The sequence below is a fragment of the Phyllobates terribilis genome, unplaced genomic scaffold (assembly GCF_046119375.1).
Source record: "Phyllobates terribilis strain yellow unplaced genomic scaffold, ASM4611937v1 Scaffold_1__5_contigs__length_1240528914, whole genome shotgun sequence".
Taxonomy (NCBI): domain Eukaryota; kingdom Metazoa; phylum Chordata; class Amphibia; order Anura; family Dendrobatidae; genus Phyllobates; species Phyllobates terribilis.
This window is the reverse complement of record NW_027362761.1, coordinates 821,473,213-821,500,822: the sequence shown is the minus strand read 5'-3', so window position 1 is coordinate 821,500,822 and position 27,610 is coordinate 821,473,213. Positions and strand designations below refer to the sequence as shown.

Below are 27,610 nucleotides of genomic sequence, written 5' to 3'. Positions count from 1 at the left end.
GCTATAGTGCTAATCACTGAGCCCCCATGGGTTAATTCAGCGCTGCCAATACTATAATGACAATATGTACTATATTTAAGAATTCCATTATTTTATAATAGTTGAGCACCCTCTAAAAAAATGTTGCCCTCTCCAGCATAACTTTGGAGGATGCTGATCACGAATTACACAAACTGCAGCCACAGCGAGACTAGGTGCCACCAATACAGACACTGGAATTTATTTAACAGCTCTGACATTCAAAGACTGGTTTGTATCTCTAGAATAAGGGCTTGTTCACATGCTACTTTGTTTACAGCAAAAAAAAACAGAGTTTTACAGTACCAGCAAAGTGAATGAGTGTTGTAAACTCTCATGCACACGCAGCTTTTTTTTTCTTTGTAGATTTGAATCATCAAAGCAATTTTTTCAAATCTGCAGCATGCCAATTCTTTCAGCACTTTTTACCCATTCAAACAAATGTGAAAAAACGCAGGTAAAAATGCACCAAAAACACGCGTATTTTAGGCATCATTTTTCTTGCCACCACTCTGCTTCGAATGCTTAACGTGTGCACATACCCTTAATGGGGAAAAAAAAGGATTTGTACGGATTTGCTGAAGTCTAGCCAGCAGGTGGCAAGGTGCAACATCCAATTTTTTGTCGTCTCCTGGGAGGGGATGTGCCTGGTTAGGTATTGGTAGTGGTAGTGGGCGCAGCTGCAGCCTGGCATCTCGTCTCGCCCCTGCATAGCACATGGCTGACGCTGCCAGACAAGCATGATATTTTAGAGGTATGCTGGTGAGTGCTGCCTGTATATACGTGTGTGCTATTAGTGCCCGTGGCTATTCTTGAATGCACTAGTGTTTCCTGTGTATATTCCCTGCAGGGGGCAGTTGCCAGGGTGACCCCAGCTGGTTACTATTGCTTCTATTGTATGCAGACTGGAGGTGACAAGCGGAGAAGGCATCCAATACACTCGGCATTCTAACCACACATTACACACCCAGCACCGCTTCACATTCAGCTAGAACAATTGCTTCGCTTGTCTATGATTGGCAGTAGGAGCCATCCCATATATGTGGCACAGACTGGCATATTGCTCCTGACCCTTACACTGGATTACTTGTAGAGAATGCTGCAGTTCTGCAGTTGTATCCTTAGCCAGCAATGGATTCTCCCTTTGTCTCGCGACTGAATGAAGAAGACTGATGCCTATTAAGAAATATTAGGTAGGTGGCATGAATGCATAGAACATGAAAGCCTTTTCACATGCCGCGTAAAGCTTTAGCATGAGTAGGGCATGCTTGTATCCGTCTGCGGCATATGTCATCCTTTCACTTCTACTATTTCATCTCTGGGTAGAGCGCGTGGTATGGATTTCTTTCGCTACCTAATGTTTATTCTGCTTCTTTTGTCCTGATGGAAAAAAAGGAAGAATTATTTTATTGTAAAGGAAGTTTACAAATGTCTAATTATTAGCGCCGTCATCGTTACATTGAAGCTGCTGACAAAATCATCCGGAAATTGCACATTCCTTTATCGTTGCAGTCATGGTACTAAATCCCGTAAAGAGTGAATTTATCAGATTCATTATAATTGAAGCAAAATCTGCTGATCAAATAGCCAATATTTTTTAATTAGCAATTTAGTCTTGTAAAAGAGTTATTGTTTCATGTGTACGGTACAATAATAGGGTTTTAATAAGAATAGTTGGTTTGTCGCCAGTGATATTTTTGAACATTAGGGAAGATTTATTAAAAATTCTGCCACCTATTGCACCAAACGGAAAATCGTGACATACAGCAGATTTCTTATATGTTTTAGGTATCTTCTGTATTATGACAGATTTGAAAAATATGTAGAAAATGAGGGAACGACTGAAAGCCATAAAATAACAATAATAATCATAATAATAATAATGTACTAATATTATACGGCACTTTTCATTCAAAAATATTTGGCTCATCACCTTTACCCACCTCTAAACATAAAAAAAAAATCAGTAGTGCTCTACACAGTGATAATCCTACCCCTATTACCGTACACCATGCACCCCTTGAACCTTCATAAGGTTATAGCTCTCTCCTTATGCCTCCACACAGTAATAGCGCTCCTTACAATAATAAACTCCCCTTTTGTGCCCCCTAAAATAGTAATGCTTTCATTGTGTCTCTCCATACAATAATAATCCTCTCACTGTGCCCCCATACAATAATAATAGTGCTCTTATTGTAGACCTGTACAATAATAATGCCTTCTTCGTTCCTCCATACGATGAGTATGCCCCCTCTGTGCCTCCACACACTAACGATGTGCCACTTTTTGACCTCCCATGCCCTGACTTTCAATGAAAAATAAAATAATGACACACTCACTGCATCTGTAGCACCCCGAGGGCTCGGCTGCTACAGGGGTATTGCACCTCAAACCAGAGGTGTGATATTCCACTCCCCGGGTAAGGATGGAGTGTGGACCAGGACTCGTTAGGCTGCATGCACCACACACACCCCATTTCCGAGGGACAGGTCAACGGTGCTCCCACGAGACAGAAGTGCAGGCACGACAGCATCTGTCCCTGTCTGGAGTGGGGAGGGGAAGGAAAACCCAGTGGTGTAGGAGCAGATAGGGGTGGGTCTCTGGGCATAGGTAGGAGCCCATTGGTTGCTAGTCACCTGGGCTCACACATAGAGGGAGGTATATAAGGTGGGCACCATCTTAGGACAGAGTTCAGTCCAGTTCAGTTCAGAGAGGAGTTCAGCCAGAGAGGGCTGGCAGGGAGCTGTGACTCAGTCTGGGCCCAGCTCCAGAGGCAGGCCTGGAGTGGAGGCCAGAAACAGCAGAAAGAGAGAGTAGAAGGAACGGAAAGGAAAGTAAGAAAGGAACTGGAACAGAGGAGAAAGGAAGCAAGGAACACAGAGAAAGGCCCAGAGACACGAGGACAGAAGGAACCCTATATGCCCAGGAGATACAGGGTGAAGGGTTGGCAGAACAGGGTACCGGAACCCAAATTGGTGGAGGCAACAAATTCCTCAGCCAAAGACCGGAGGTTGTTACCACATCTTGGTGCGACCCCTCACTACATCCACCAGGAAAGCATACCACATAGGGTCAGGGAAACCGGAGATAGGTTTCGCCAAGAGAAGGCCCGAGGAAGCTGGACAAAGGTGGGTCACTGGTGGGGACAGCCAGAGAAAGGAAAGGAAGGGAGCCCTGTGCCACGCTCTGGAATTGCCTGGGAGTTGGTCGAGCCCCTTGCCTGGTGAACGCAGCACGGCTCAGGCGGTCCCTCATGTGCACAAGTGACCAGAATAATAACTGTGAGTAAAGCATTGGAAACTGCACCACAAGTCTGTGTTTCATCGCCGCACCAGCACCATCAATACTGGGACGCTCACACCATCACTCCCATCATCCACACTAGCTGCCCTGAGGCAATAGTATTGCAGTGGGGAGTTATTCCATACTCGGCTGCGCAAATTACATCAGCCTCAGCGGTCTGCAGCGCAGCGGCGGTCCCCACTGACCGCAATCCACGGGTGGCGTAGTCGGACATTGTTTTTACCTAAGACTGCCACTGGTTTGACCGCCCTGGGCACGGACCGGGTCAACGCCACGGAGACTACCACCCCCAGCGATCCGGCTCCGGGTATCCCCAGCACAACACTGGCCCAGGGGGCGCGTCACATCCAACTCCGGCAACAAGTAACAGGGTACTCATGCTTCTCCAGGAAGCCTGTAGATGGATGCAGGCAGCACAGTGAAGTGATCATTACACCATCTGATGTCTTCTGTGCACTTTTGACCTCTGGTAACCTACAGGCCTAATGTAGTCTGTGACTTATCAGAATAAGTGATGGAGCATGGAGCCAAAGAGTCTCTGCTCCACCAGTGTTTAAATGTATCCACATCTTCAAAACACCAATATAGTTAAAAGCAGTGCCTGCCTTTGGATCCATGAAGGCCCACTCCCCCTTTAGCCCCAGTCAAACCTCCTCTGGCCACTATGATTATACAACTGGTTACTGGGATGTAACTGGAAGATGCTGGGCCCCATGTTATAAGAACTAGTTCCCAAGTACAATCCTTTTATAAATCTATTAACAGTGCTTCTCCAACTGTGAGCCCAGTCTCACCATTGTTGGTGAGGCAGAGCCGGAGGGGCAGTTTTCATATATGTGATTATATGCTGTTCAGTCCTTTCTTCGGTTGCAACTATCTCTAATTTGGCATCACAGTGGTTTTATTTCATACTTATGTTAAAGTAATATTGGGTTCAGTATATAAATAAAAGAAAATTTATATATGTATTTTTTTTTTACTATTGGCATGGACTTCCACCTCAGACAGTGAGGCCATCCATCAACATCATTGTCTGACTAGTGAGGACCAGGCATTATCTTGATCTGGAGGTGTGTGTTTCACATCCACAGAAGTTTAGTCTTTATGTGGCGCGCCGAGGGTTCGGTTGCCACAGGGGTATTGCACCTCAACCAGAGGTGTGATATTCCACTCTCAGGTAAGGATGGAGTGTGGACCAGGGCTCACTTAGCTGCATACACACACTCACCCTATTTCTGGGGGACAGCTCGACGGTGCTCCCATTTATGCAGGCACGACTGACTATGTCCTCGGACAGCTCGACTGTGCTCCCATTTATGCAGGCACAACTGACCATGTCCCTGGCTGGAGTGGGGAGGGGGGAGAGAACCCAGTGATGTAGGAGCATTAGGGGATGGTTTCTGGAGCATAGGAAGGAGCTCATTGGGTGAGGGTCACCTGAGCTCAGACACAGAGAAGCAGATAAAAGGTGGGAGCCATCTTAAGCAGTAGAGCAGTGCAGAGCAGAGTAGCAGCTCAGTCAGAGCTGACAGGGAGCTGTGGCTCAGCCTGAGCTCAGCTCCACGAGGCAGGTCTGGAGAGAAGGCCGGGGCCAGAGAGGAGAAGGAGAAGGAAGGAAAGAGGAGAGACAGAGGAGTAGAAAGGCTCCAGAAACAAGAAGGCAGAAGGGACCCTAAGAGAGCAGAACGGACAGCAACCGTTGCAAGCCCGCGTTATATCGGGTGAAGGGTCAGGCCGCTGAAGGGTACCGGATTCCCAAGTTGGTGGAGGTAAATCATCCCTCAGCCAAGAACCGGAGTTCGTGATCATTTATTGGTGCGACCCCTTGCTACACCCGCTAGGAAGGCACCACATAGGGTCAGGGAAACTGGCGCCAAGTTTTACCAGAGAAGGTCCGAGGCAGCCGGACAGAAGCGTGGTCACTGGTGGGGCACGAGAGGCCAGAGAAAGGATAGAAGGGGGTCCTGTGCCACACTCCTGAGTAGCCTGGGGGTTGACCGAGCCCCTCACCTGGTGGACGCAGCACGGCTTGGGCAGTCATTGCTGACAGAGGTGACTTGGATATCAACTGTGAGTAAAAGGCCTGAACTGCACCATTGGACTCTGCGTGATTTATGCTGCGCCTGCACCATCACCCCCAGCATCCACCTACATTGCCCTGAGGCTACACTCTTCCCGTGGGGAGTTATCCTATCCCTGTGCTGCACACCAACACCAGCCTCAGTGGTCTACCTTGCAGCAGCGGTCATCCTTGACCGCAATCCATGGGTGGCGTAGTCGGACATTCCAAAACACTGATAAATAGACTGCCGCCATTTGGTCTGACCACCCTGAGCCACGGGATAGGGTTGCCACTACTACCCCCATCAGCACCGTACACAAGAAGGCCCGGTTCCGGGTACCCCACGGCCCAGCGGGCGAGTCAGCTTTGGCGTAGTCGGCAGGATTGTGACCAACCCGCCACAAACGGGTATTGCGTGCCTGAAAAGAGACTGTTTCACTGTATTGAAAATGACGCCCGCCCCAGAAGAACAGACGCCATAATGTGCGCGCCAAAGGATAACAAGAAGCCACCTCCCATCGTGGGCCAGGTCCCAGAATGGCGCCAAAGAAGGAGCCCACCCCCAACAGCCATGAGTGCGGCTGTAGAGATATCCATCAACGTGGGGGGGCTGCCCCTGAGAGTGATTGTCAGCAGGTTGCCCTGGGACCACCCCCAACAGGGGCGGAAAGAGAAGAAAACCGCGGGGCAGGGTGTAGTTTGGATCAGTCTCGCCAGACCACACCCGGAGATGGAGAAGAGCGTCAACTCCAGCACCCTGGCAAGCGAGCTGCTGCAGGCCGAGGCGTCCCCGTACAGCCTCACGGAGCTGATGGCTCAGCTCCCCGCAGAAGACCCTGAGTTCCTGCGGACTGCGCTAGAGGAGCTGGACCGGAGGATGGTCCGGGCGCAGAGGGAAGTCATCGCCGGATGGAGGGAGGAGATCGCCCGGCGGGTCGCGACCCGGCAGCAAGAAACGCTGCCAGCACCTGGCAGTGCGCCTGCCCCCGAAGACAGAGAGAGGAGACCGGAGGCCGAGAACAGCGCTGCCGCGGAGGCACGTAAGGCTGACGCCCCTGCCCCGGGTCCTGATGCCGTAGCCTTACCCCTGGATCCCGCCGCAGAGCCAGAAGCCCCAGGAGCCGCTGCAGCTTCCACGCTCCCACCGCAAACACCTGGGCCTCAAGCCGCGAGCACCGCCGCTGAACCATGCCCCCCGTCGTGTCCCCTGACCCCGGACGTGACCGAGAGCAGCCCGCCTCAGGCCTGGTCGCAAGGCCAGGTGCCCTCAAGCGCCTGTCGCCTGTTGGCGCCACCGGTCTCGAAACCACCACCCCTGGGCGCGGACCTGTATGCCCAACTGAAGGTCCGGATAGAGAGCCAGTCCCCGTACCAGAGAGGTGGGTCCACCCTTGTCTTCGGGTGGGCCTGTCCGCAGAGGACGGAGCCTTGCCTCGTCCGCTCCTGCCTGCTCTGCAGCCCGTTGATGTCCCCCAGCTTCCGCTCGAAGAGGTCCAGTACGAGTGGGACCAGGCTGGTGAGGACCTCATGGGGTTCTCGCAGGAGACGCGGGCGGCCGCAGCCCGCAGGCGGGAGTTCTGTCACCGACAGGTGGCACAGTTAGAGGAGAGATGGGTGCGGCGCCAGAGGTATGAGCAGCTGCAGGCCCGGAGCACGGAACAGAAAATGCGCGCTCGACGAGACCCCCAAACCGCACGCAGTCCCAGAATCATAGGGACTGTGGTGAAATTCCACCAAGAAGAGGGGTGGGGTTTCATCAAGGACCCGACAACGGACACGGATGTGTTTGTCACCCGGAGGGACGTAGAGAGTCACCTGCCAGAAGGACACCCGAAGCGGGATTTATTCCCGGGAGATTGAGTGTTCTACACCAGACACAGAGGTCTGCGGGGGTGGTACGCCCTTAACATCCAGAGGGTGGAGGAGGAGCAGTACCAGGAGTACTGTTACCCAGAGGATCCGGACAGGTCTGAAGAATATAGCGAGGAGGAGGAAGGTGCGCAGGGAGGACACCGCTACTAAGGAGTGGCAGCGTACCAATGTACATAGTTGCCCGTCAGGGTGAAGGAACTGTTGCAGAGAGTTACCCGGTATCGGGTCAGTTAAAACCGGCTGAGGACTGGGAGCAGCCAACTTCTTGAACTATCCGGCCGAGGACTGGGAACAGTCAATCTTGTACATAATTGCACTTCTTAAAGTGCCCCCTACTGGTTTTATAAGAGACCACAACAACAACTGACCTCAGAACAAAAACCCGTTAGAGGTGGCTGAAGATGAGGTCCAGCAGCTGGATCAGCTACGCCCTGCAGCCACCCCAGGGCCTTCGTTGAGGGTTTACGAACGGGTCCCTCGTGTTTGTGTTTATGTGTTTGCACTTAATAGAAAGATGGACACCTGGTTGCAAAGTACACTGTGACCAGTTAACCAAAGTTTTACATGAAGAATGTTTACAAGAAAAATGTTTTATATGTGACAGATGTGGTTATAAAAGTGAAAAGAGTTTTATAATGCTTTATATATGTGAAGAAAGTCTTATAATAACTGCTGAAAGAGAAAATGTGCCAGTAACGTTAAAAGAGAAGAATTGCCTCCCATAAAGGGATGAGTTATTATGGTTTATAATCTTATATGTGAATGCATTCTAAAAACTTGCATGTTTCTGAATGGTCTTTTGCTTTGTTCCAGCCCGAGGACGTGCTGTGGTTTACCAGGGGGGAATGTGGCGCCCCGAGGGTTCGGTTGCCACAGGGGTATTGCACCTCAACCAGAGGTGTGATATTCCACTCTCAGGTAAGGATGGAGTGTGGCCCAGGGCTCAGTTAGCTGCATACACACACTCACCCCATTTCCGGGGGACAGCTCGACGGTGCTCCCATTTATGCAGGCACGACTGACTATGTCCTCGGACAGCTCGACGGTGCTCCCATTTATGCAGGCACAACTGACCATGTCCCTGGCTGGAGTGGGGAGGGGGGAGAGAACCCAGTGATGTAGGAGCAGTAGGGGACGGTTTCTGGAGCATAGGAAGAAGCTCATTGGGTGCAGGTCACCTGAGCTCAGACACAGAGAAGCAGATAAAAGGTGGGAGCCATCTTAAGCAGCAGAGCAGTGCAGAGCAGAGTAGCATCTCAGTCAGAGCTGACAGGGAGCTGTGGCTCAGCCTGAGCTCAGCTCCACGAGGCAGGTCTGGAGAGAAGGCCGGGGCCAGAGAGGAGAAGAGGAGAAGGAGAAGGAAAGAAAGAGGAGAGACAGAGGAGTAGAAAGGCTCCAGAAACAAGAAGGCAGAAGGGACCCTAAGAGAGCAGAACGGACAGCAACCGTTGCAAGCCCGCGTTATATCGGGTGAAGGGTCAGGCCGCGGAAGGGTACCGGATTCCCAAGTTGGTGGAGGTAAATCATCCCTCAGCCAAGAACCGGAGTTCGTGATCATTTATTGGTGCGACCCCTTGCTACACCCGCTAGGAAGGCACCACATAGGGTCAGGGAAACTGGTGCCAAGTTTTACCAGAGAAGGCCCGAGGCAGCCGGACAGAAGCGTGGTCACTGGTGGGGCACAAGAGGCCAGAGAAAGGATAGAAGGGGGTCCTGTGCCACACTCCTGAGTTGCCTGGGGGTTGACCGAGCCCCTCACCTGGTGGACGCAGCACGGCTTGGGCAGTCATTGCTGACAGAGGTGACTTGGATATCAACTGTGAGTAAAAGGCCTGAACTGCACCATTGGACTCTGCGTGATTTATGCTGCGCCTGCACCATCACCCCCAGCATCCACCTACATTGCCCTGAGGCTACACTCTTCCCGTGTTATCCTATCCCTGTGCTGCACACCAACACCAGCCTCAGCGGTCTACCTTGCAGCGGCGGTCATCCCTGACCGCAATCCACGGGTGGCGTAGTCGGACATTCCAAAACACTGATAAATAGACTGCCGCCATTTGGTCTGACCACCCTGAGCCATGGGATCGGGTTGCCACTACTACCCCCATCAGCACCGTACACAAGAAGGCCCGGTTCCGGGTACCCCACGGCCCAGGGGGCGAGTCATTTACATGGGAGGCTACTTACTGAATAGCACAGCAGACACACCCGGGACCTTTATCAATTTCCTAAGATTGAGGCTACATTAACACAAGTGCTGTCCGTGGAATACAGATACAATGCAATACAGATGAAAAACTGTCCTTTTTATGTGGATGAAAATTGGATGATTTTTTTTTATAGCCTCATGTGAACTTAGACTTAGGGCGGTTTCACACGTCCGTATATTTCCGGTACCGGAAAAACTGGTATCGGAGATATCCGTATCCCATGTGTCACATGTGTGGCAACCGTGTGCCGCATCAGGATCACATATGCGCTTGGGAATCAGTGTACAGTTCGCGCTGTTCCCAAGCGCCGGGTGCTGAACGCTGCCCTCATCATTGTTCCTTACTTGCGCTCTGATCAGCACGAGGAAGAGACAATTTTGGGAGTAGTAGTCTGCACCTGCAGTGTCCCTGTGTAAAAATAACAATAAAATAATAAAATCCTTATACTCACCTGTTCAGAGATGTCCCTTGCTGTGATCCCCTGACCGCTGACGCAGAGGAGCAGGGGAGAATGAACCGCTCCAGCGAGCTGGCCCCGAAGCTGTAGTGAGCTCAGGAGCGGTGTCCTGTCATTCCGTGAGCTTTGCTCAGTGCAGGGCCCACTCGCTGGAGTGGCTTATTCTCCCCAGCTCCTCGGCGTCAGAGGATTAAAGCTGGGGACATCGACAGACAGGTGAGTCTATGGATTTTATTATTTTATTCTTATTTTTATACAGGGACACTGCAGGAGCACACACTACTATTCCCAACATTGTTTCTTGCTCCTGCTGATCGCAGCGCTGGCAGGGGACAATGATGAGGGCAGTGTTCAGCACCCGGCGCTTGGGAACAGCGCTAACTGTACACTGATTCCCAGGCGCCGTTACGTGTCACACTGATGACACACGGATGTCATCCGTGTGTGTTCAGCGTGAGACATTTTGTGGACCGTGCATCCGGAAAAAAACAGACATGTCAACGTGTGGAGCACACGGACACACGGTCCGTGGAACCACAATGACATGTGTACAGACCCATAGATTTGAATGAGTCTGTGTGTGTCAGTGTCTCCGGTACGTGTGGAAACTGTCACCACTCGTACCAGAGATACTGACGTGTGAAAGAGACCATAGGAAGTGTTGCCAACTGTCCAGACATTCCAGGACAGTCTGGAAAAATAGGGCACTTTTTTCCATATCTGTTACAATATCTATATATATATAATCGTCTTATCCCGTCTGTCTGTCTGTCTGTCTGTGTGTCTGTGTGTCCAGGAAATCCCGCGTCGCTCATTGGTCCGGCAGCGGCCAATCAGCGCCGGGGGATTTCTAAAAAAAGATGGCGGCCGTTAGCGGCTCATCTGCGGGACGGAGCTGAGCGGCGATGCAGCGGGGAGATGAGCGCCGCGAGGCGCTCATCTCCCGGCAGGCAACAGCAGAAGGAACCCGACCGCCAGACCCATCTGCGGGACGGAGATGCAGCCGGGAGATGAGCGGCGCGAGGCGCTCATCTCCCGGCCGGTAGCAGCGGAAGGACCGCCGGCGCCGCTGACCTCCATGCGGAAGGGAGGCCGCGACCAATCAGCAGTATTGGCGCCAAATTTAAACCTCACTCTGCTGATTGGTCGCCGGCCGCGACTAATCAGCGATTTTGGTGCCAAATTTAAACACGCTCTCCATTCCTCACTAACACGGTTCGCTGATTGGTCGCGGCCGCCGCCCGTGACCAGTCAGCGATTTTGGCCCCAAATTTAAACACCGCTCTGCTGATTGGTCGAGGCCGGCGACCACGACCAATCAGCAGAGCGATGCAGAGCGGGGTTTAAATTTGGCCCCAAAGTCGCTGATTAGTCGCGGCTGACGGCCACGACCAATCAGCAGAGCGTTGATTAAATTTTGCGCCAAAATCGCTGATTGGTCGCGGCCGATATTTAAATTTGGCGCCCAAATCGGTGATTGGTCGCGGGCAGCGCCAGCGACCAATCAGCGATTTTTAACACAAATGTCCGGACCTTTGTAACACCATGCGGATACTGTGGGGAGATCAGCGGCTAGGGTGTGAAGGGAGGATCGGGGAGCGGCGCTGCGGGTCGGGATACTTCTGCTCCGAGCGCCCGCTCATGTCCCGGGTTCTCGCAGCGGAAGTACCCGCACAGGCAGCGGCGCTCCCCGGTCCTCACTAATACAATTCCGCTCCCCGCTCCTCACCAGTACGATTCGCTGATTGGTCGCGTGCGGAGAGCGCGACCAATCAGTGATCTTGGCGCTAAAGTTAAACACCGCTCTGCTGATTGGTCGCGGCCGCTGCCCGCGACCAATCACTGATTTGGGCGCCACATTTAAATAGCGGCCGCGACCAATCACCGATCTTGCCGCCACATTTAAACACTGCTGTGCTAATTGGTCGCGGACGCCAGCCGCAACCAATCAGCGACCTTGGCGCCAAATTTAAACAACGCTCTGCTGATTAGTCGCGGATGCCGGACGCGTCCAATCAGCGAGATTGGCGCCAAATTTAAACAACGCTCTGCTGATTGGTCGCGGACTCCAGCCGCAACCAATCAACGAGATAGGCGCCAAATTTAAGCAACGCTCGGCTGATTGATCGCGGTCGCTGGCCGAGATCAATCAGCAGTATTGGCGCAAAATTTAAACACCGCTCTGCTGATTGGTCGCGGTTGTCGGCCGTGACCAGTCAGCAGTATTGGCGCCAAATTTAAACCTCACTCTGCTGATTGGTCGCAACCACCGGCCGCGACCAATCTTCGTTTTTTGTGCCAAATTTAAACAAAGCGACCGCGACCAATTAGCAGTATTGGGGCCAAATTTAAACACCTCTTTGCTGATTGGTCGCGGTTGCGACTAATCAGCGATTTTGGCGCCAAATTTAAACCCCGCTTTGCATCGCTCTGCTGATTGGTCGCGGTCGCTGGCCGCGACCAATCAGCAGTATTGTCGCCAAATTTAAACACCTCTTTGTTGATTGGTCGCGGTCGCGACTAATCAGCGATTTTGGTGCCAAATTTAAACACGCTCTCCAGTCCTCACTAACACAGTTCGCCGATTGGTCGCGACCGCCGCCCGCGACCAATCAGCGATTTTGGCCCAAAATTTAAACACCGCTTTGCTGATTGGTTGCGGCCTCCAGCCGCGACCAATCAGCGAGATTGGTGCCAAATTTAAACACCGCTCTGCTGATTGGTCGCGGCCGCCATCCGCGACCAATCAGCGATTTTGGCGCCAAATTTAAACAATGCTCTGCATCGCTCTGCTGATTGGTTGCGGTCGGCGGTCGCGACCAATCAGCAGTATTGGCGCCAAATTTAAAAACCGCTCTGCTGATTGGTCACGACTAATCAGCGATTTTGGTGCCAAATTTAAACACGCTCTCCAGTTCTCACTAACATGGTTCGCTGATTGGTCGCGGCCGCCGCCCGCGACCAATCTCCAATATTGCCGCCAAATTTAAACACCGCTTTGCTGATTGGTCGCGGTTGCCAAACGCGACCAATCAGCGATTTTGCCGCCAAATTTAAACACCGCTCTGCTAATTGCGCCCGGTCGGCCGCATACATATTCTAGAATACCCGATGCGTTAGAATCGGGCCACCATCTAGTATATCTATATATATCTATCGTAAAAAAAATTAATTATTTATTATGGTTTTCCAAAGAGTCCATAAAAAATGTTGGCTGTGTACATAAAAAATGTTGCTGGCTCTATGAGGGTATTGAGAAAGGGTAACATAGCAACTCCTAAGGCCACAGCCCCACTATCAGTATTTGGTCAGTATTTTTTCTCGGGAGTGGGAGCTAAAACCAGGAATGGGTGATAAATGCAGAATTGGTGACTAGTTTCTATTATACCTTTTCTCTGATTGTTCCTTACCTGGTTGTGGCTCCCACTCCTGAGAAAAATTACTGACCGAATACTGACCAAATACTGATAGTGGAGCCATGGCCTTATAGTGACCCTCACCTTTGGGACTGAAAAGTGGCTATACAACATGGCCTTATAGTGACCCTCACCTTTGGGACTGAAAAGTGGCTATACATTTCACATATATAGTCACCCTACTTGGTGCCCTCTATTTGTCTCCTGAGGCCATATCTGCTCAGTTCCACATTCTGTTCACCCCGGTTCTAAGATGGCGACCACAGTGGCATGAGGAGTGCAGTGGTAAGTGTAAACTACGCCATCTCTGAGATGTGGAATTGGAAAGGCAGGGAAGGTGTGACTTAGACCAATCACTGCACTCTCCATGACAATGTGATAGCCATCTTGGAAGTTAGAGTTAGGCCATGGCCCCACTATCAGTATTCAGTCAGTATTTTTCCTCAGTGGGAGACAAAACCAGGAGTGGGTGATAAATACAGAATTGGTGACTTGTTTCTATTATACCTTTTCTCTGATTGTTCCTCACCTGGTTTTGGCTCCCACTCCTGAGAAAAAATACTGAGCGAATACTGACCGTATACTGATAGTGGGGTCGTGGCCTAAAAACGTTTCACCGAGAATGTGATAAAATTCTCAAAGTCAAATATTTCAAACTGCAGCCTCTCCTAACAACATGTCAGGAGAGGTTGCAGTATGGAGAAACAGCTCAAGACGTGCATCTCCACTGACAGAAGAGCACCATCTTAAATATATGTACCTCAGTCACATAAAATAAATCTTCTCCTCCCTGACTGAGCAGATTTTTTTTCTCCAGCTTCACCCTCCTAATTTGTACACCCGCTCTGCTGCATTATGCTCACAGCAAGCAGGGCATGGAGACTGCACACTGAGAAATGAGAATGAAGAAAAAAAAACCTTTGTGCTCTGTCAGCGAGGAGAAGATTTATTTCTTCTTATGTCACAGCCCTGCATTACAATTTACTTCTCTTCTGTTAGTTGAAACATACGTCTTGACCTCTGGTTCTTCAGACTGCAACCTGACCTGACCCATGACTAGGACTTTAAAGAAGTCTGCAGAGACTTGTGAATCCTCACATTGCACACACTGAGCACTGTGAGGATTCTCCGATGCCGGGAGCAGCGGGTGCGTGACCATACATATGTGATTTGCATACATGCGGTCACATGCTGAAGAGATGGGTGAAGCCTCGCTCAATGCAAGTGACGCGCCCCCTGGGCCGTGGGGTACTCGGTAACCAGGCCGATCGATGCTGGGGGATGTCACGGTGGCAGTGACCCAGTCCGTGACCCAGGGCGGTCAATTAAAGGGGAAAGTTAAAGGGGGATAAAGTTTTTATAGAAATAATGTTCGTGACGCCACCTGTGGTATGCAGCTATATGGGGCTGCCGCTGCGGTGCAGATCCTCTGGAGCTGATGGTGACGCAGCAGAGTTGGTTCAGCTCTCCACAGGCAGAGCTTAGTTCCAGGGAAGGATATAATGATGCTATGAGGTAGATGTTTGTTGGTGCAGTGTAGTGCAGGGCTGGTGATGGCGCAGCAATTATTCAAGGACACAGTGGGGTGCAGTCTTCAGATTTTACTCACAGTTGTTAAGTTCCTCAGGTTACACTTTCCGGATTATAACCTCCACCGTCGTTCTGTGTCCTCCGGGGTAGTGATCCAGCAAACTCTCAGGTATTTCAGGAGCACTTGCACGGTGACCCCGTTCTATGTATCTTTCTCGGTCGTCTCACTTCGCTGGCTCTCACCCTCCTGCTCTGCGCCTCATCATCAGTGTCCCAAGCCAGTAGCCTCGGGTCTTGTCGGGCAATGTGCAGTCCCCTGGACCCTATGCGGCCACCTTTTCAGCGATGTAATTGTGGTTGTTGGCTGCAGCACCTTGAAAATGCAGCGGCCTCCGGTTATCTAGCTGAGCCTGGTTGTTCTCCACTAGTTTAGGGGCCGGTCCCCTCTCTGCGGCCTGATCCCTCCATGTTCGTGTAGATTCGGGTGCACGGGTCGCTTCCTGCACTCACCGTGCCCCTGGGATCCCCTCTGTCTGTAGAGCCTTCCCTCTGCTCCCGTCCTCTCTCACTCTCTCTCCTGGGCCTCTCAGACTAGGTCTGACTCCTCTCTCTCCACTCAACTCAACTCCTGCTCAAAACACTGGAGCCAGGAGCCTGGACCCTCTTACACTGCTCTCCTGAGCAGGACTGGCTCCTTCTAGATGTTTCCCTTCTTTCTTATACTCCTTCTGACGGTGCTCCCCTGATCAATTTCCTCCACCCACACCCACTACATGGTTCCCCCTCTCTTGGTTCCTCCCCTTCCAAGCAGGGACACGGCTCAGCATTGTACACGTGCATCTTGCCCCTCCTGCTGGTCTGCAATTGTGTAGTGTTGGATGCAGGTGGGTGGGTCCCGGGTAGTACTCCCTCCTTACCTGAGAGTGGGGTACCACACCTCTGGGTAAGATGCAGTACCTCTGTGACGACTGAACCCACAGGGGCGCCACACAAGTGTATTGAACGAGGCCAGATACAGTCTGGTTGGAAGTATGCAGTCACATGACTGCCCGCTCCTAGCGCCGACACCGGAGAATCCTCACAGCGCGCAGTGTGCACGATGTCAGGATTCACAAGTCTGTAGTCACATAGAGTGAACGCAGACTTGTAGCTTAAGACCAGACAACCCCTTTAAGGAACAAAGATGTGAACAGAGGAGGCAACTGGAGGGCACTAGATAAGGTTACTTCTCTCTCTCAAGTTAAAGGGTCACTTTAACGTCTTTTAGCAGTTCTATCGTGTTTCCTCACAGCTGCCTACCCAAGCTATAATATTCTGCTGTCAAAACAGGATGCTTGTAAGGCCATGTTCACATGTTCAGTATTTGGTCAGTATTTTACCTCAGTATTTGTAAGGCAAAACCAGGAGTGGGTGATAAATACAGAAGTGGTGACGTGTTTCTATTATACTTTTCCTCTTATTGCTCCACTCCTGGTTTCGAATTACAAATACTGATGTAAAATACTGACCAAATACTGAACGTGTGAACGTGGCCTAACACCCTCACATGTCTATCACGCTCTAGAACCTAGTATAGACGACCAGGCTGCAGGTCAGTGTCTGGCTTGGAATTGCCACTCCCTTATCCTGGCAACTTCATAAGCTTGTTAGTGTGCGACTAAGGGCTCGCTCACACCACCATATTAATCGGACTACTGCTATCTGATTTTTGATCGGAAATCAATCGGACCAATGATATGTAATGGGGCAGTGCTGATCAAAGCTTTTTTGTCTCATACCGATTTGGCATGAGTTAAAAAAATAGCAGCATACTGCAATTTGACACGTAAATACTACGACACTCACCCATCCCAGTCTATGGGAGCATGGAAATCATCGGATTACACTCAAATGACATCAGAGTGCAGTTCAATTTCTGTGGACTCACAAAAGGGAGAAGACAGAGAAATTTTTTTCTCCATCTTCTCCTTACAGTGTGCTCCAATTCCTTCATCTGACAGAATCGGATCACACTATAGTGACACTCAGATCGAACTCTAATCAAAGTTTGGATCGGATTTTCATTTGCATAATCGACCCGATTTTCTCGGATGAGAGAATCTACCGTCGTGTGACCCTATCTTAATTCTATATTGCAGTTCACTGCTGACTGCTCCATGGCAGCCCTCCGACAACAACCAATACAAGTTTCCATCAGCAAATGCCTTTCAATCCCATGGTTTAGTTCTCTTTTTTGAAAACCTACATTACTGTATGAGGGAAATTCAGTTCTTCAAACGTTCGATTGGCGCATCTTATGGATGCGTAATTTCTGGGGCGGCTGACAGCTGATGTTCTTTGTCTGGGAAGGGGCCAATATCCATGGTCCTTTCTATCCTATTAATATCAGCCTGCAGCTGTCTGCCTAGCATTTGCTTGTTATTATAGGGAGGACCCCATGTCATTTTTTTGGGAGGTCCCCCATTTTAATAACCAGTAAAGGCTAAGTATACAGCTGTGAGCTGATATTAATAGCCTGCGAAGCTCCATGAGTATTAACCCTTTCCCAAGCTATAAACATCAGCCCCCAGCTGTCGGCTTTATCTAAGCTGGTTAATATAAATTCAGGGGACCACACCCCATTTTTTTATTTAAATCATTAAATTATTAGCTATTTACATGAACATTAAAATACACACACACTGCACTATTTATATATGTCACTGTCATCTTTCTATCTATCTATTCTATGTATATATCTATTATTTCTATTCTATTCTGACGGGTCCCGCTGTGATTTTACTGTACTCAGCTGATGAAATGTTGGATTTTCTAGGAGATGGGCGCTTAAAAATCGGACGGCATGTGTATGCTTCGTGCGCTGTGCGATTTTCCTCTCGCACCCATTGATTTGCATTGGCGAGTCTCTACTGATACAAGCGGCCACTCGCAGCATGCTGCGATTTTTTTTCTCAGTCCGATCAGAGTTGAGAATAAAATTGCAGATTAGCAGGGACTCATAGATTAACATTGGTCAGAGTGCAATCTGATTTTTTATCGGATTGCACTGGTCCATTTTTCAAGCAGATGAGTATGAGCCCTTATACTGTATGTAAGATGCTGAAAAACAACAACAAAAAGTGCAATATTAATTTTGCTGACTGGTTTTAATTTCTTAATCTACCATTTAGAGATTCTTGTAACACTATTAAAAATGCACCCTGCTCATAATAGTGGAAAATTAGTTGTGCAGCCTACAAATATGATGCATCATAATAGTGTCCTTGCAGATAATACGTTCAGCAGAAGATTAATAGTGGATTCCTGCTAATTCTCATTATATTTTACTAATGTCATTGGTTAAATATTAGGTTTTATACAGAAATATGCTAAAAAAATCAATAAAAGGTTTATGACATTGTGCTCAATGAAAGAAACCGAAAACAATCATAGTTAATGCAGGCTCTCATATTACATTAGAAGCTGCAATGGTGTAGTAATAAATATCATGTCACATAAATTATAAGAGACTTCATAACATCGGAGACCACCAGCAGCAGTAACAGAATTACTTTTATGCTTTGAGACTTCACGTGTTATGAGCAGTTCACACCATAGAGCTTATTTGTAGACACCCATTACAATCACTATGTCATATGGTATTTTGCAGCCACATCTATAACGTTCCCGCTGTCACGATGGAGAAGTATGAAAATCTTGGCCTTGTGGGAGAAGGAAGCTATGGGATGGTGATGAAGTGTCGACACAAGGAAAGCGGTAGAATAGTGGCCATCAAAAAGTTTCTGGAAAGTGAAGATGATAAAATGGTTAAGAAAATAGCAATGAGGGAAATCAAATTACTTAAGGTAAGATCCCTCTTCCATATTCTTGGCTCCCTTCATGAAATGGTGTTTAGAATCAGTGGCGTACCTTGAAATTCATGGACCTCAATAAGAAATCTCCCAACTATCATGCTTCTTTAAAGGGGTAGTCTTAAGTTTCTAAGTTATGGGATGGGGGATAACTTCATTTTCAATCCATGGGACAGGGGATAACTTCCTGATCACTTCGACCGCCGGGATCCCCACTACTCCCAAGAACCTTGGCTCTGAAGAGCCCCAGGTGAATGGAGCACTGCCACGCCATTCATTCTTAATAAGACCGTCAGAGATAGAAGAAGGATGCGGTCAGATGGTCTGCGGCACTCCAATAAGAGTGAATGATCTGATAATGTGCAGGAGCCCAGTATTATTTTATGTGTCAAGCTCATTTTTAATATCAAGTAGGAGAACTTTAATAAAAGCTCATACAGTCATTCTTACATAGATGTTCAAAGTGCACCAGCCTTATTAAGCATAAGGAATCAATTTATTATTGTATGCAGTTTCTTTTGTGAAATCTGGTGACAGAGCTTACTTATCAATTGTCTATTTGTGCTCTTCCTGGGGTCCATGGCCAACGGACATCAAGCATCAGTTATATGCAGCATTACTTCAAGCGGATCTGCAGTGGCGTAACTAGAGTACCATGGGCCCCAGAGCAAAATTGGTTGGTCATATATACAGGCTCCTGTAATAAGGTACCCCAACCTGGACCCCATCCTGTAATAACGTCCCTCGTCTTGGCCCTTATTATTTAATAATATTCCCTGTCCTGGCTCAACATTGTAATAATATCTCCTGTCCTGGCCCCTTCCTGTAATAATGTCCCTTGTCATGGGCCCCTTCTTGTAATGATGTCCTCCATGCTGGGCCACTTCCTGTAATAATGTCCCCTGTCCTTGGTTTCCATCCTGAATTAATGTTCCCCATCCTGGCCTCTATTCTGTAATTTATTCCCTGTCCTAGTCGCCCATTATGTAATAATGTCTCCTGTCCCGGGCCCCCATTCTGTATTAATGTCCACCTTCCTGGCGCTCTTCTCCCAACACATTTAAAAAAAACTAAACGATTCTTCTTATCTGTCCATGCTCCCATGGAGAGTAGGATCTTCATCCTCCTCCATAGCCGGTGCTAGGGGGTAGGTGGGACATGACAGTAATGGCATGTGACAGGTACGTCGACATCAGCTGGTGTGTATCTATTGCAGTGCAGGTAGACAGCGGCAATACATTACAGTTGAATTTGCATATTAGGATGCATATTTAGCTGAAAACAGAGATGGCGTTGGCTCCCTGACTCCATGACTCAGTCCCAGTAGCACCCTCTGTGACCGTGATCGTTACGCCCATGCAGATCTGTCACTAGATTTCACAATAGAATTTAGATACGTTATTAAATAGATTTCTTAGACCTTACCAGACTGGTTTATTTACTTTTAAAATCCATGTCAGAGTGACTTTATAGTTCTCATATTAAGATGCAATTTATTAGTCCAGCTATAGGATGAAATAGTTTATGATAGTCGTTTCATTAACCCCTTCATAATATTTGATATAAGTTTACGTCATGGTCGGGAGGGGGTTCCCACAAAATGATGCTGCGGGAAGCTCTGCTTAAGTGACAAATTGCGTGACAAATTGTACCATTCATTTTCTCCTAGTATCCGTTTTGAAAATTAAAAACTTGGGGCCAAAGCAACATTTTAGTGGAAAAGCTGGTAATTTTCCATTTACGCAGCCTAATGTTATACAATTCTGTGAATCGCCTGAAGGTTAAAAATGCTAACTACTCCCCTAGATGACTTCTTAGAGGTTTCGTTTCCAAAATGGAGTCACTTGTGCGAGTTCTGTTGTTTTGGCATGTCAGGGGCTTTTCAAATGTGGCATGGCATCCGCAATGTATTCCAGAGAAAATTGGGCTCCAGAATACAATTGGCGCTCCTTCCCCTTCTGAGCCCTGCAATGCACCCAAACAGTAGTTTTCCACCACATATGGGGTATCAGTGTACTCATGAGAAATTGCACAACAAATTGTAGAGTCCATTTTCTTTTGTTAACCTTGTGAAAATGAAAAAATTTTGGGCTAAAGCAACAATTTTGTGGGGAAAAAGTAAAATGTTAATTTTTTCCTTCCACATTGCATTAATTCCTGTGAAGCACCTGGAAGGTTAATAGACTTCTTGAATGTGGTTTTGAGAACTTTGACGAGTGCAGTTTTTAAAATACTGTAGTGTCACATTTCGGTATTTTCTGTCACATAGGCTCCTCAAAGTCACTTCAAATGTTATGTGGTCCCTAAAAAATTGGTTTTGTAAATATTGTTTGAAAAATTGCTGATAAACTTTTAACCCTTCTAACTTCCTAGCAAAAAAAAAATGTATCAAAAATGATGCTGATGTAAAGTAGACATGTGGTAAATGTAATTTATTATCTATGTTGTGTGGTATAACTATCTGGTTTAACCCCTTTACAGCCCATGACGTATTAATACGCGTCTGTGCCCTGGGACTTAAGAGCCTGACCTGTATTAGTACGTCATGGCGATCGCGCGCGCACACAGGCTGTGCGGGCGCGATCGCCGCCGGGTGTCAGCTGATTGTCACAGCTGACACCCGATACTTTGTGCAGGGAGCGGTCCCGCACCGCTCCCGGCATATTAACCCCCGCAATGCTGCGATCGAAGTCGATCGCAGCATTCCGGTGGCTAAGGGGAGGTGACCGCAATACTCACCTCCTTTTCCGGCCTCCAGCGCTGTCTGCCGCGGCTTCCCGGGTGTTGCCATGACGACCCGATGTCATCATGACAACATCCGGGTCACCAGACAGCAGGAAGATTGTTTGCTCATGCGCAGTGCATGAGCAAACAATCGTCTCGCTGTGCAGCACTGACTGCCTGCATAGCACAGGGATGGTGCTCCATCCCTATGCTATGCAGGCAATCAGAATAAAAAAAGTGAAAGTCCCAGAGTGGGACAAAGTAAAAAAGTGTAAAAACTCTCAGAAAGTAAAAAAAAAAATTGTAAAAATATTAAAAAAAATAAAAAAAATAATCCACCAAAAATAAAAATATAATGTACCCATCAATAAATATTATGAAAAAAAAAACAAAACAATAAAAGTACACATATTTGGTATCGCCGCGTCTGGAACGACCAGACCTATAAAACTGTCCCACTAGTTAACCCCTTCAGTGAACACGGTAAAAAAATAAAATAAAAAACGAAGCAAAAAACAATGCTTTATCATCATTCCACCAAACAAAAAATGGAATAACACGCGATCAAAAAGACGAATATAAATAAAAATGGTACCGCTGAAAACGTCATCTTGTCCTGCCAAAAACAAGCCACCATACAGCTCCATCATGCGAAAAATCAAAAAGTTATAGCTCTCAGAATAAAGCGATGCAAAAAAATTATTTTTTTCTATAAAATGGCTTTTATTGTGTAAAAGCGCCAAAACATAGAAAAACGATATAAATGTGGCACCGCTGTAAACGTACTGACCCGAAGAATAAAGCTACCTTATCAATTTTACCACACGCGGAGTAGAATAAAAAAAATAAAAAAAAAACAATTCCTGAATTGTTGGTTTTTGTTTATTCTGCCTCCCAAAAGCTGGAATAGAAAGCGATCAAAAAATGTCACATGCCTGAAAATAGCACCAATAAAAACGTCAACTTGTCCCGCAAAAAACAAGCCGTCACATGACTCAGTCGGCAAAATATGGAAAAATTATAGCGCTCAAAATATGGCGATGCAAAAACTAGATTTTACAAAATATGTGTCTTTTAGTGTGTGACAGCTGTCAGTCATAAAAACCCGATATGATTCTGGTATCTCTGTAGTCGCACCAACCCGAAGAATAAGGTCATCTAATCACTTATACCGCACTAGGAACGGCGTAAAAAATAAATGCTAGGGCTGGGGTTGGGGTTAGGGTTGTGCTAATGTTAGGGTTGGAGTCAGGGTTGGGCTAGGGTAGGGTTAGGGTTGGGGTTAGGGTTGGTTTTTTTTTATAAAAAAAAAAAAAAAATGACGCTATGGCAACTAGTGTTGAACGCAAGTGCTCGCTACTTGAGTTTGCATCTGGTGCTCGGGTATGCACTGAGTATCGCGGGTGCTCGAGTCTCTGCCCCATATGCTTCGCGGCCAAAAAAACCTTGCGGGGATTGCCTGCCATGCTCGAGCGATCCCCGCATGTTTTTTTTGGGGTGTCTAATAACCGTGAAACATGCGGGCGGGGACTCGAGCATTTCACTTGAGCACCCGTCATACATGGTGCATACCTGAGTAAATGATGCAAACTCAAGTAGCGAGCACTTGCGCTCAAGACTAATGACAACTTTTTCAATATGATGACCTAATGTCATCAAATTCTGTGTCATACCCCTGGGTTCAAAATGTTCACTATACCCCTTGATAAAATCCTAGAGGGGTGTAGTTTCCAAAATGGTGTCACTTGTGGGGGGTTTCCACTGTTTAGGCACATCAGGGGCTCCCCAAATGCAACATGGCGTCCGCTAATTATTCAAGCAAATTTTACATTCAAAAAGTCAAATGGCGCTCCTTCCCTTTCGAACCCTGCCGTGCGCCCAAACAGTGGTTTTCCCCCACATATGGGGTATCTGCTTACTCAGGAGAATGTAACATTTTTGTGAAAAAAGTTAAATGTTAATTTTTTTCTTCCACATTCCAAAAATTCATGTGAAGCACCTGAAAGGTTAATAAAGTTCTTTAATGTGGTTTTGAGCACCTTGAGGGGTGCAGTTTTTAGAATGGTGTCACTTTTGGGTATTTTCTGTCATAAAGACCCCTCAAAGTGACTTTAAATATGATGTGGTCCCTAAAAAAAAGGTTTTGTAAATTGTTTTGGAAAAATTAGAAATCGCTGGTCAACTTTTAACCCTTATAGCTCCCCAATAAAAAAAAAATTTGGTTCCAAAATTGTGCTGATGTAAAGTAGACATGTGGGAAATGTTATTTATTAACTATTTTGTGCAACATATCTCTCTGATTTAAGGGCATAAAAATTCAAATTTTTAAAATTGTAAAATTTTCAAAATTTTCTCCAAATTTCCGTTTTTTTCACAAATAAACGCAAGTGATATCAAAGAAATTTTACCACAATCATGAAGTACAATATGTCATGAAGAAACAGTCTCAGAATCAGGGGGATCCATTGAAGCATTCCAGAGTAATTACCTCATAAAGTGACAGTGGGCAGAATTGTAAAAATTGGCCTGGTCATTAACGTGCAAACCACCTTGGGTTGTAAAGGAGTTAAGAGCATAAAAATTTAAAGTTTGAAAATTGTGACATTTTCACATTTTTTGTCAAATTATATCAACCAAAATTTACCACTAACAAAAAGTACATTATGTCACAAAAAAGGATCATTGGGATCAATTGAAGCGTTCCACAGTTATTACCACATAAAGTGACACTGCTCAGAATTGTAAAATTTGTCCTGGTCAGGAAGTTGAAAACAGGCGTGTGGTGAAGGGGTTAAAGGGGTTGTCCACCTTTTGAGGGCAATTTTTTTTCTTACTTATATGCATTCAACTGGGGCTAAATATAATTTTTGCAATTGGGTTTCATTAAAAACTTTGCAGTTTGCCTCCTATAGCGGCCTTATTACGCCATCTATTGCTGGCTGCAGATTGAGTTACCAGGGTTGGCCATATTATTGTTATTTTATCAGATGTGTTGAGGACATGACTTTGTGACACTTATTAATATACAGTTATGACAAGTTCCTCATTGACTGCACTGCTTTCTGGACCATAAAATGGCTGCTGGTGGAGGAGCATATGACCAGATCAGTCCATCAGCCTTGTCCAATTGAAAACCTCACATGGGAAAGCCGTTTTGAAATTGGACGAGGCTGATGGACTGGTCTAGTCACATGCTCCTCCACCAACAGCCAACCGTAGAGGCAAGTACGAACCAGCTGCAGTAAACATTGAAGACCTGTACTTGTTCGGCGCAAGTCAGGAGCGGGTGTATGGAACGGGCTCACGGGTGGCTGACGCACAGTCGGGATCTGCCTCGAGTGGAGCGGAGCTCCATCCACAACTCTTAACTTGTTAAATGCAGCTGTCACTCTGTGCCCATCGGCTGCCCTGTGACATGATCGTGGAGGTTCAGTGAGTTGCTATGACAGTCGGGTGCCTGTTGAAGACCTCTGTGCTTGTCATCATGGAGCTCCACTGAAACCCAAACTGTGGCAGGGTTCAAAGGTAACCATGATTTTTGCTATATACAGTAATACTGTGGTATTGCTATATAGCACAAGCGATCAGACGTTTGCAGGTTCAAGTCCACTTAGAGCATTAACATAAACAGTAAAAAAAATATTTCAAATATGAAAAAAATAAAAAAAAACATCAAAGTTTTAATTACCCTCATTTTCCCCCTTTAAAAATAAAGATAATAAAAAAATATACATAAGTGGTTTCGTTGTGTTCATAACTGTTTGATGTGTCAAAATAAAAAAATAATTCACCTGATTGGTAAACATCATAAACAGAAAAAAATTCAAAACGCCAAAATTTAGTTTTTTTGGACACTACAACACTGTAAAAAATAATGTAAGAATCAATCAAAATGTCATATCTATCCCAAAATGGTATCAATACAAATGTTATCTCACCCCACAAAAAACAAGCCCTCACACAGCTCCATCGACTGAGTTTTTTTACCACTAAAATATAGAAAAAAAAACCGGATACATTTTGTTATTGCCATTTCACTATACAATGTACGCTGTAAAAACAATTCCCCAAAAAACAATGTCAATGTTTTTTTTAATTTAACCGCATGTACAGTATGTGGCAAAATGAATGGGGTCATTCAAAAGTACAACTCGTCCCTCAAAAAACAATCCCTCATACAGTACAGACCAAAAGTTTGGACACACCTTCTCATTTAAAGATTTTTCTGTATTTTCATGACTATGAAAATTGTACATTCACACTGAAGACATCAAAACTATGAATTAACACATGTGGAATTATATACTTAACAAAAAAGTGTGAAACAACTGAAAATATGTCTTATATTCTAAGTTCTTCAAAGTAGCCACCTTTTGCTTTGATGACTGCTTTGCATACTCTTGGCATTCTCTTGATGAGCTTCAAGAGGTAGTCCCTGGAAATGGTCTTCCAACAATCTTGAAGGAGTTCCCAGAGATGCTTAGCACTTGTTGGCCCTTTTGCCTTCACTCTGCGGTCCAGCTCACCCCAAACCATCTCAACTGGATTCAGGTCTGGTGACTGTGGAGGCCAGGTCATCTGGCGTATCACCCCATCACTCTCCTTCTTGGTCAAATAGCCCTTACACAGCCTGGAGGTGTGTTTGGGGTCATTATCCTGTTGAAAAATAAATGATGGTCCAATTAAACGCAAACCGAATGGAATAGCATGCCGCTGCAAGATGCTGTGGTAGCCATGCTGGTTCAGTATGCCTTCAATTTTGAATAAATCCCCAACAGTGTCAGCAGCAAAGCACCCCCACACCATCACACCTCCTCCTCCATGCTTCACGGTGGGAACCAGGCATGTAGAGTCCATCCGTTCACCTTTTCTGCGTCGCACAAAGACACGGTGGTTGGAACCAAAGATCTCAAATTTGGACTCATCAGACCAAAGCACAGATTTCCACTGGTCTAACGTCCATTCCTTGTGTTCTTTAGCCCAAACAAGTCTCTTCTGCTTGTTGCCTGTCCTTAGCAGTGGTTTCCTAGCAGCTATTTTACCATGAAGGCCTGCTGCACAAAGTCTCCTATTAACAGTTGTTGTAGAGATGTGTCTGCTGCAAGAACTCTGTGTGGCATTGACCTGGTCTCTAATCTGAGCTGATGTTAACCTGCGATTTCTGAGGCTGGTGACTCGGATAAACTTATCCTCAGAAGCAGAGGTGACTCTTGGTCTTCCTTTCCTGGGGCGGACCTCATGTGAGCCAGTTTCTTTGTAGCACTTGATGGTTTTTGCAACTGCACTTGGGGACACTTTCAAAGTTTGCCCAATTTTTCGGACTGACTGACCTTCATTTCTTAAAGTAATGAAGGCCACTCGTTTTTCTTTACTTAGCTGCTTTTTTCTTGCCATAATACAAATTCTAACAGTCTATTCAGTAGGATTATCAGCTGTGTATCCACCTGACTTCTGCACAACACAACTGATGGTCCCAACCCCATTTATAAGGCAAGAAATCCCACTTATTAAACCTGACAGGGCACACCTGTGAAGTGAAAACCATTTCCGGTGACTACCTCTTGAAGCTCATCAAGAGAATGCCAAGAGTGTGCAAAGCAGTCATCAAAGCAAAAGGGGGCTACTTTGAAGAACCTAGAATATAAGACATATTTTCAGTTGTTTCACACTTTTTTGTTAAGTATATAATTCCACATGTGTTAATTCATAGTTTTGATGCCTTCAGTGTGAACGTACAATTTTCAAAGTCATGAAAATACAGAAAAATCTTTAAATGAGAAGGTGTATCCAAACTTTTGGTCTGTACTGTATGTCTATTGGACAGAAAAATAAAACATTTATGGCTCTTGTATGAAGGGGAGGAAAAAACAAACAAAGCAAAACTGGAAATTGGCCATGTGGAGAAGGGGTTATATTGTTCATGTGAAAACTGGATGCCATATGGATGTACAAAACAGACATACGGATTGGATACAGATGTACAAAACAGACATACGGATTGGATATAATTAACCATATGGATGAAAAATTATGTTATTTTTCTGGATTATTAACTGACTAGAAATAACTGACCAGGCACATCAGGAAGACAGTCTTATACAGATAAGGCCATGGCCCCACTATCAGTATTTGGTCAGTATTCGGTCAGTATTTTTTCTCAGGAG

At 46.8% G+C, this 27,610-nt stretch overlaps 1 protein-coding gene across 6 annotated transcripts in view; it reads left to right on the top strand.

Annotated features, from left to right (window-relative positions):
- The first annotated feature begins 621 nt into the window (after positions 1-621).
- The window catches only part of CDKL2 (cyclin dependent kinase like 2), a 97,267-nt gene continuing 70,278 nt past the window's right edge, over positions 622-27,610 (top strand). Inside the window, exons 1-3 of one of the 6 annotated variants that reach the window (XM_073637787.1) lie at positions 755-772; positions 8,069-8,173; positions 18,521-18,716. In XM_073637787.1, the coding sequence (XP_073493888.1) occupies positions 18,549-18,716 (168 nt within the window). In that variant the 5' untranslated portion in view covers positions 755-772; positions 8,069-8,173; positions 18,521-18,548. Of the gene's footprint in view, positions 781-807; positions 1,212-3,275; positions 3,300-8,068; positions 8,174-18,520; positions 18,717-27,610 lie in introns of those variants that run through there. The other 5 variants (XM_073637778.1, XM_073637761.1, XM_073637770.1 and 2 more) reach the window with 5 other exon arrangements.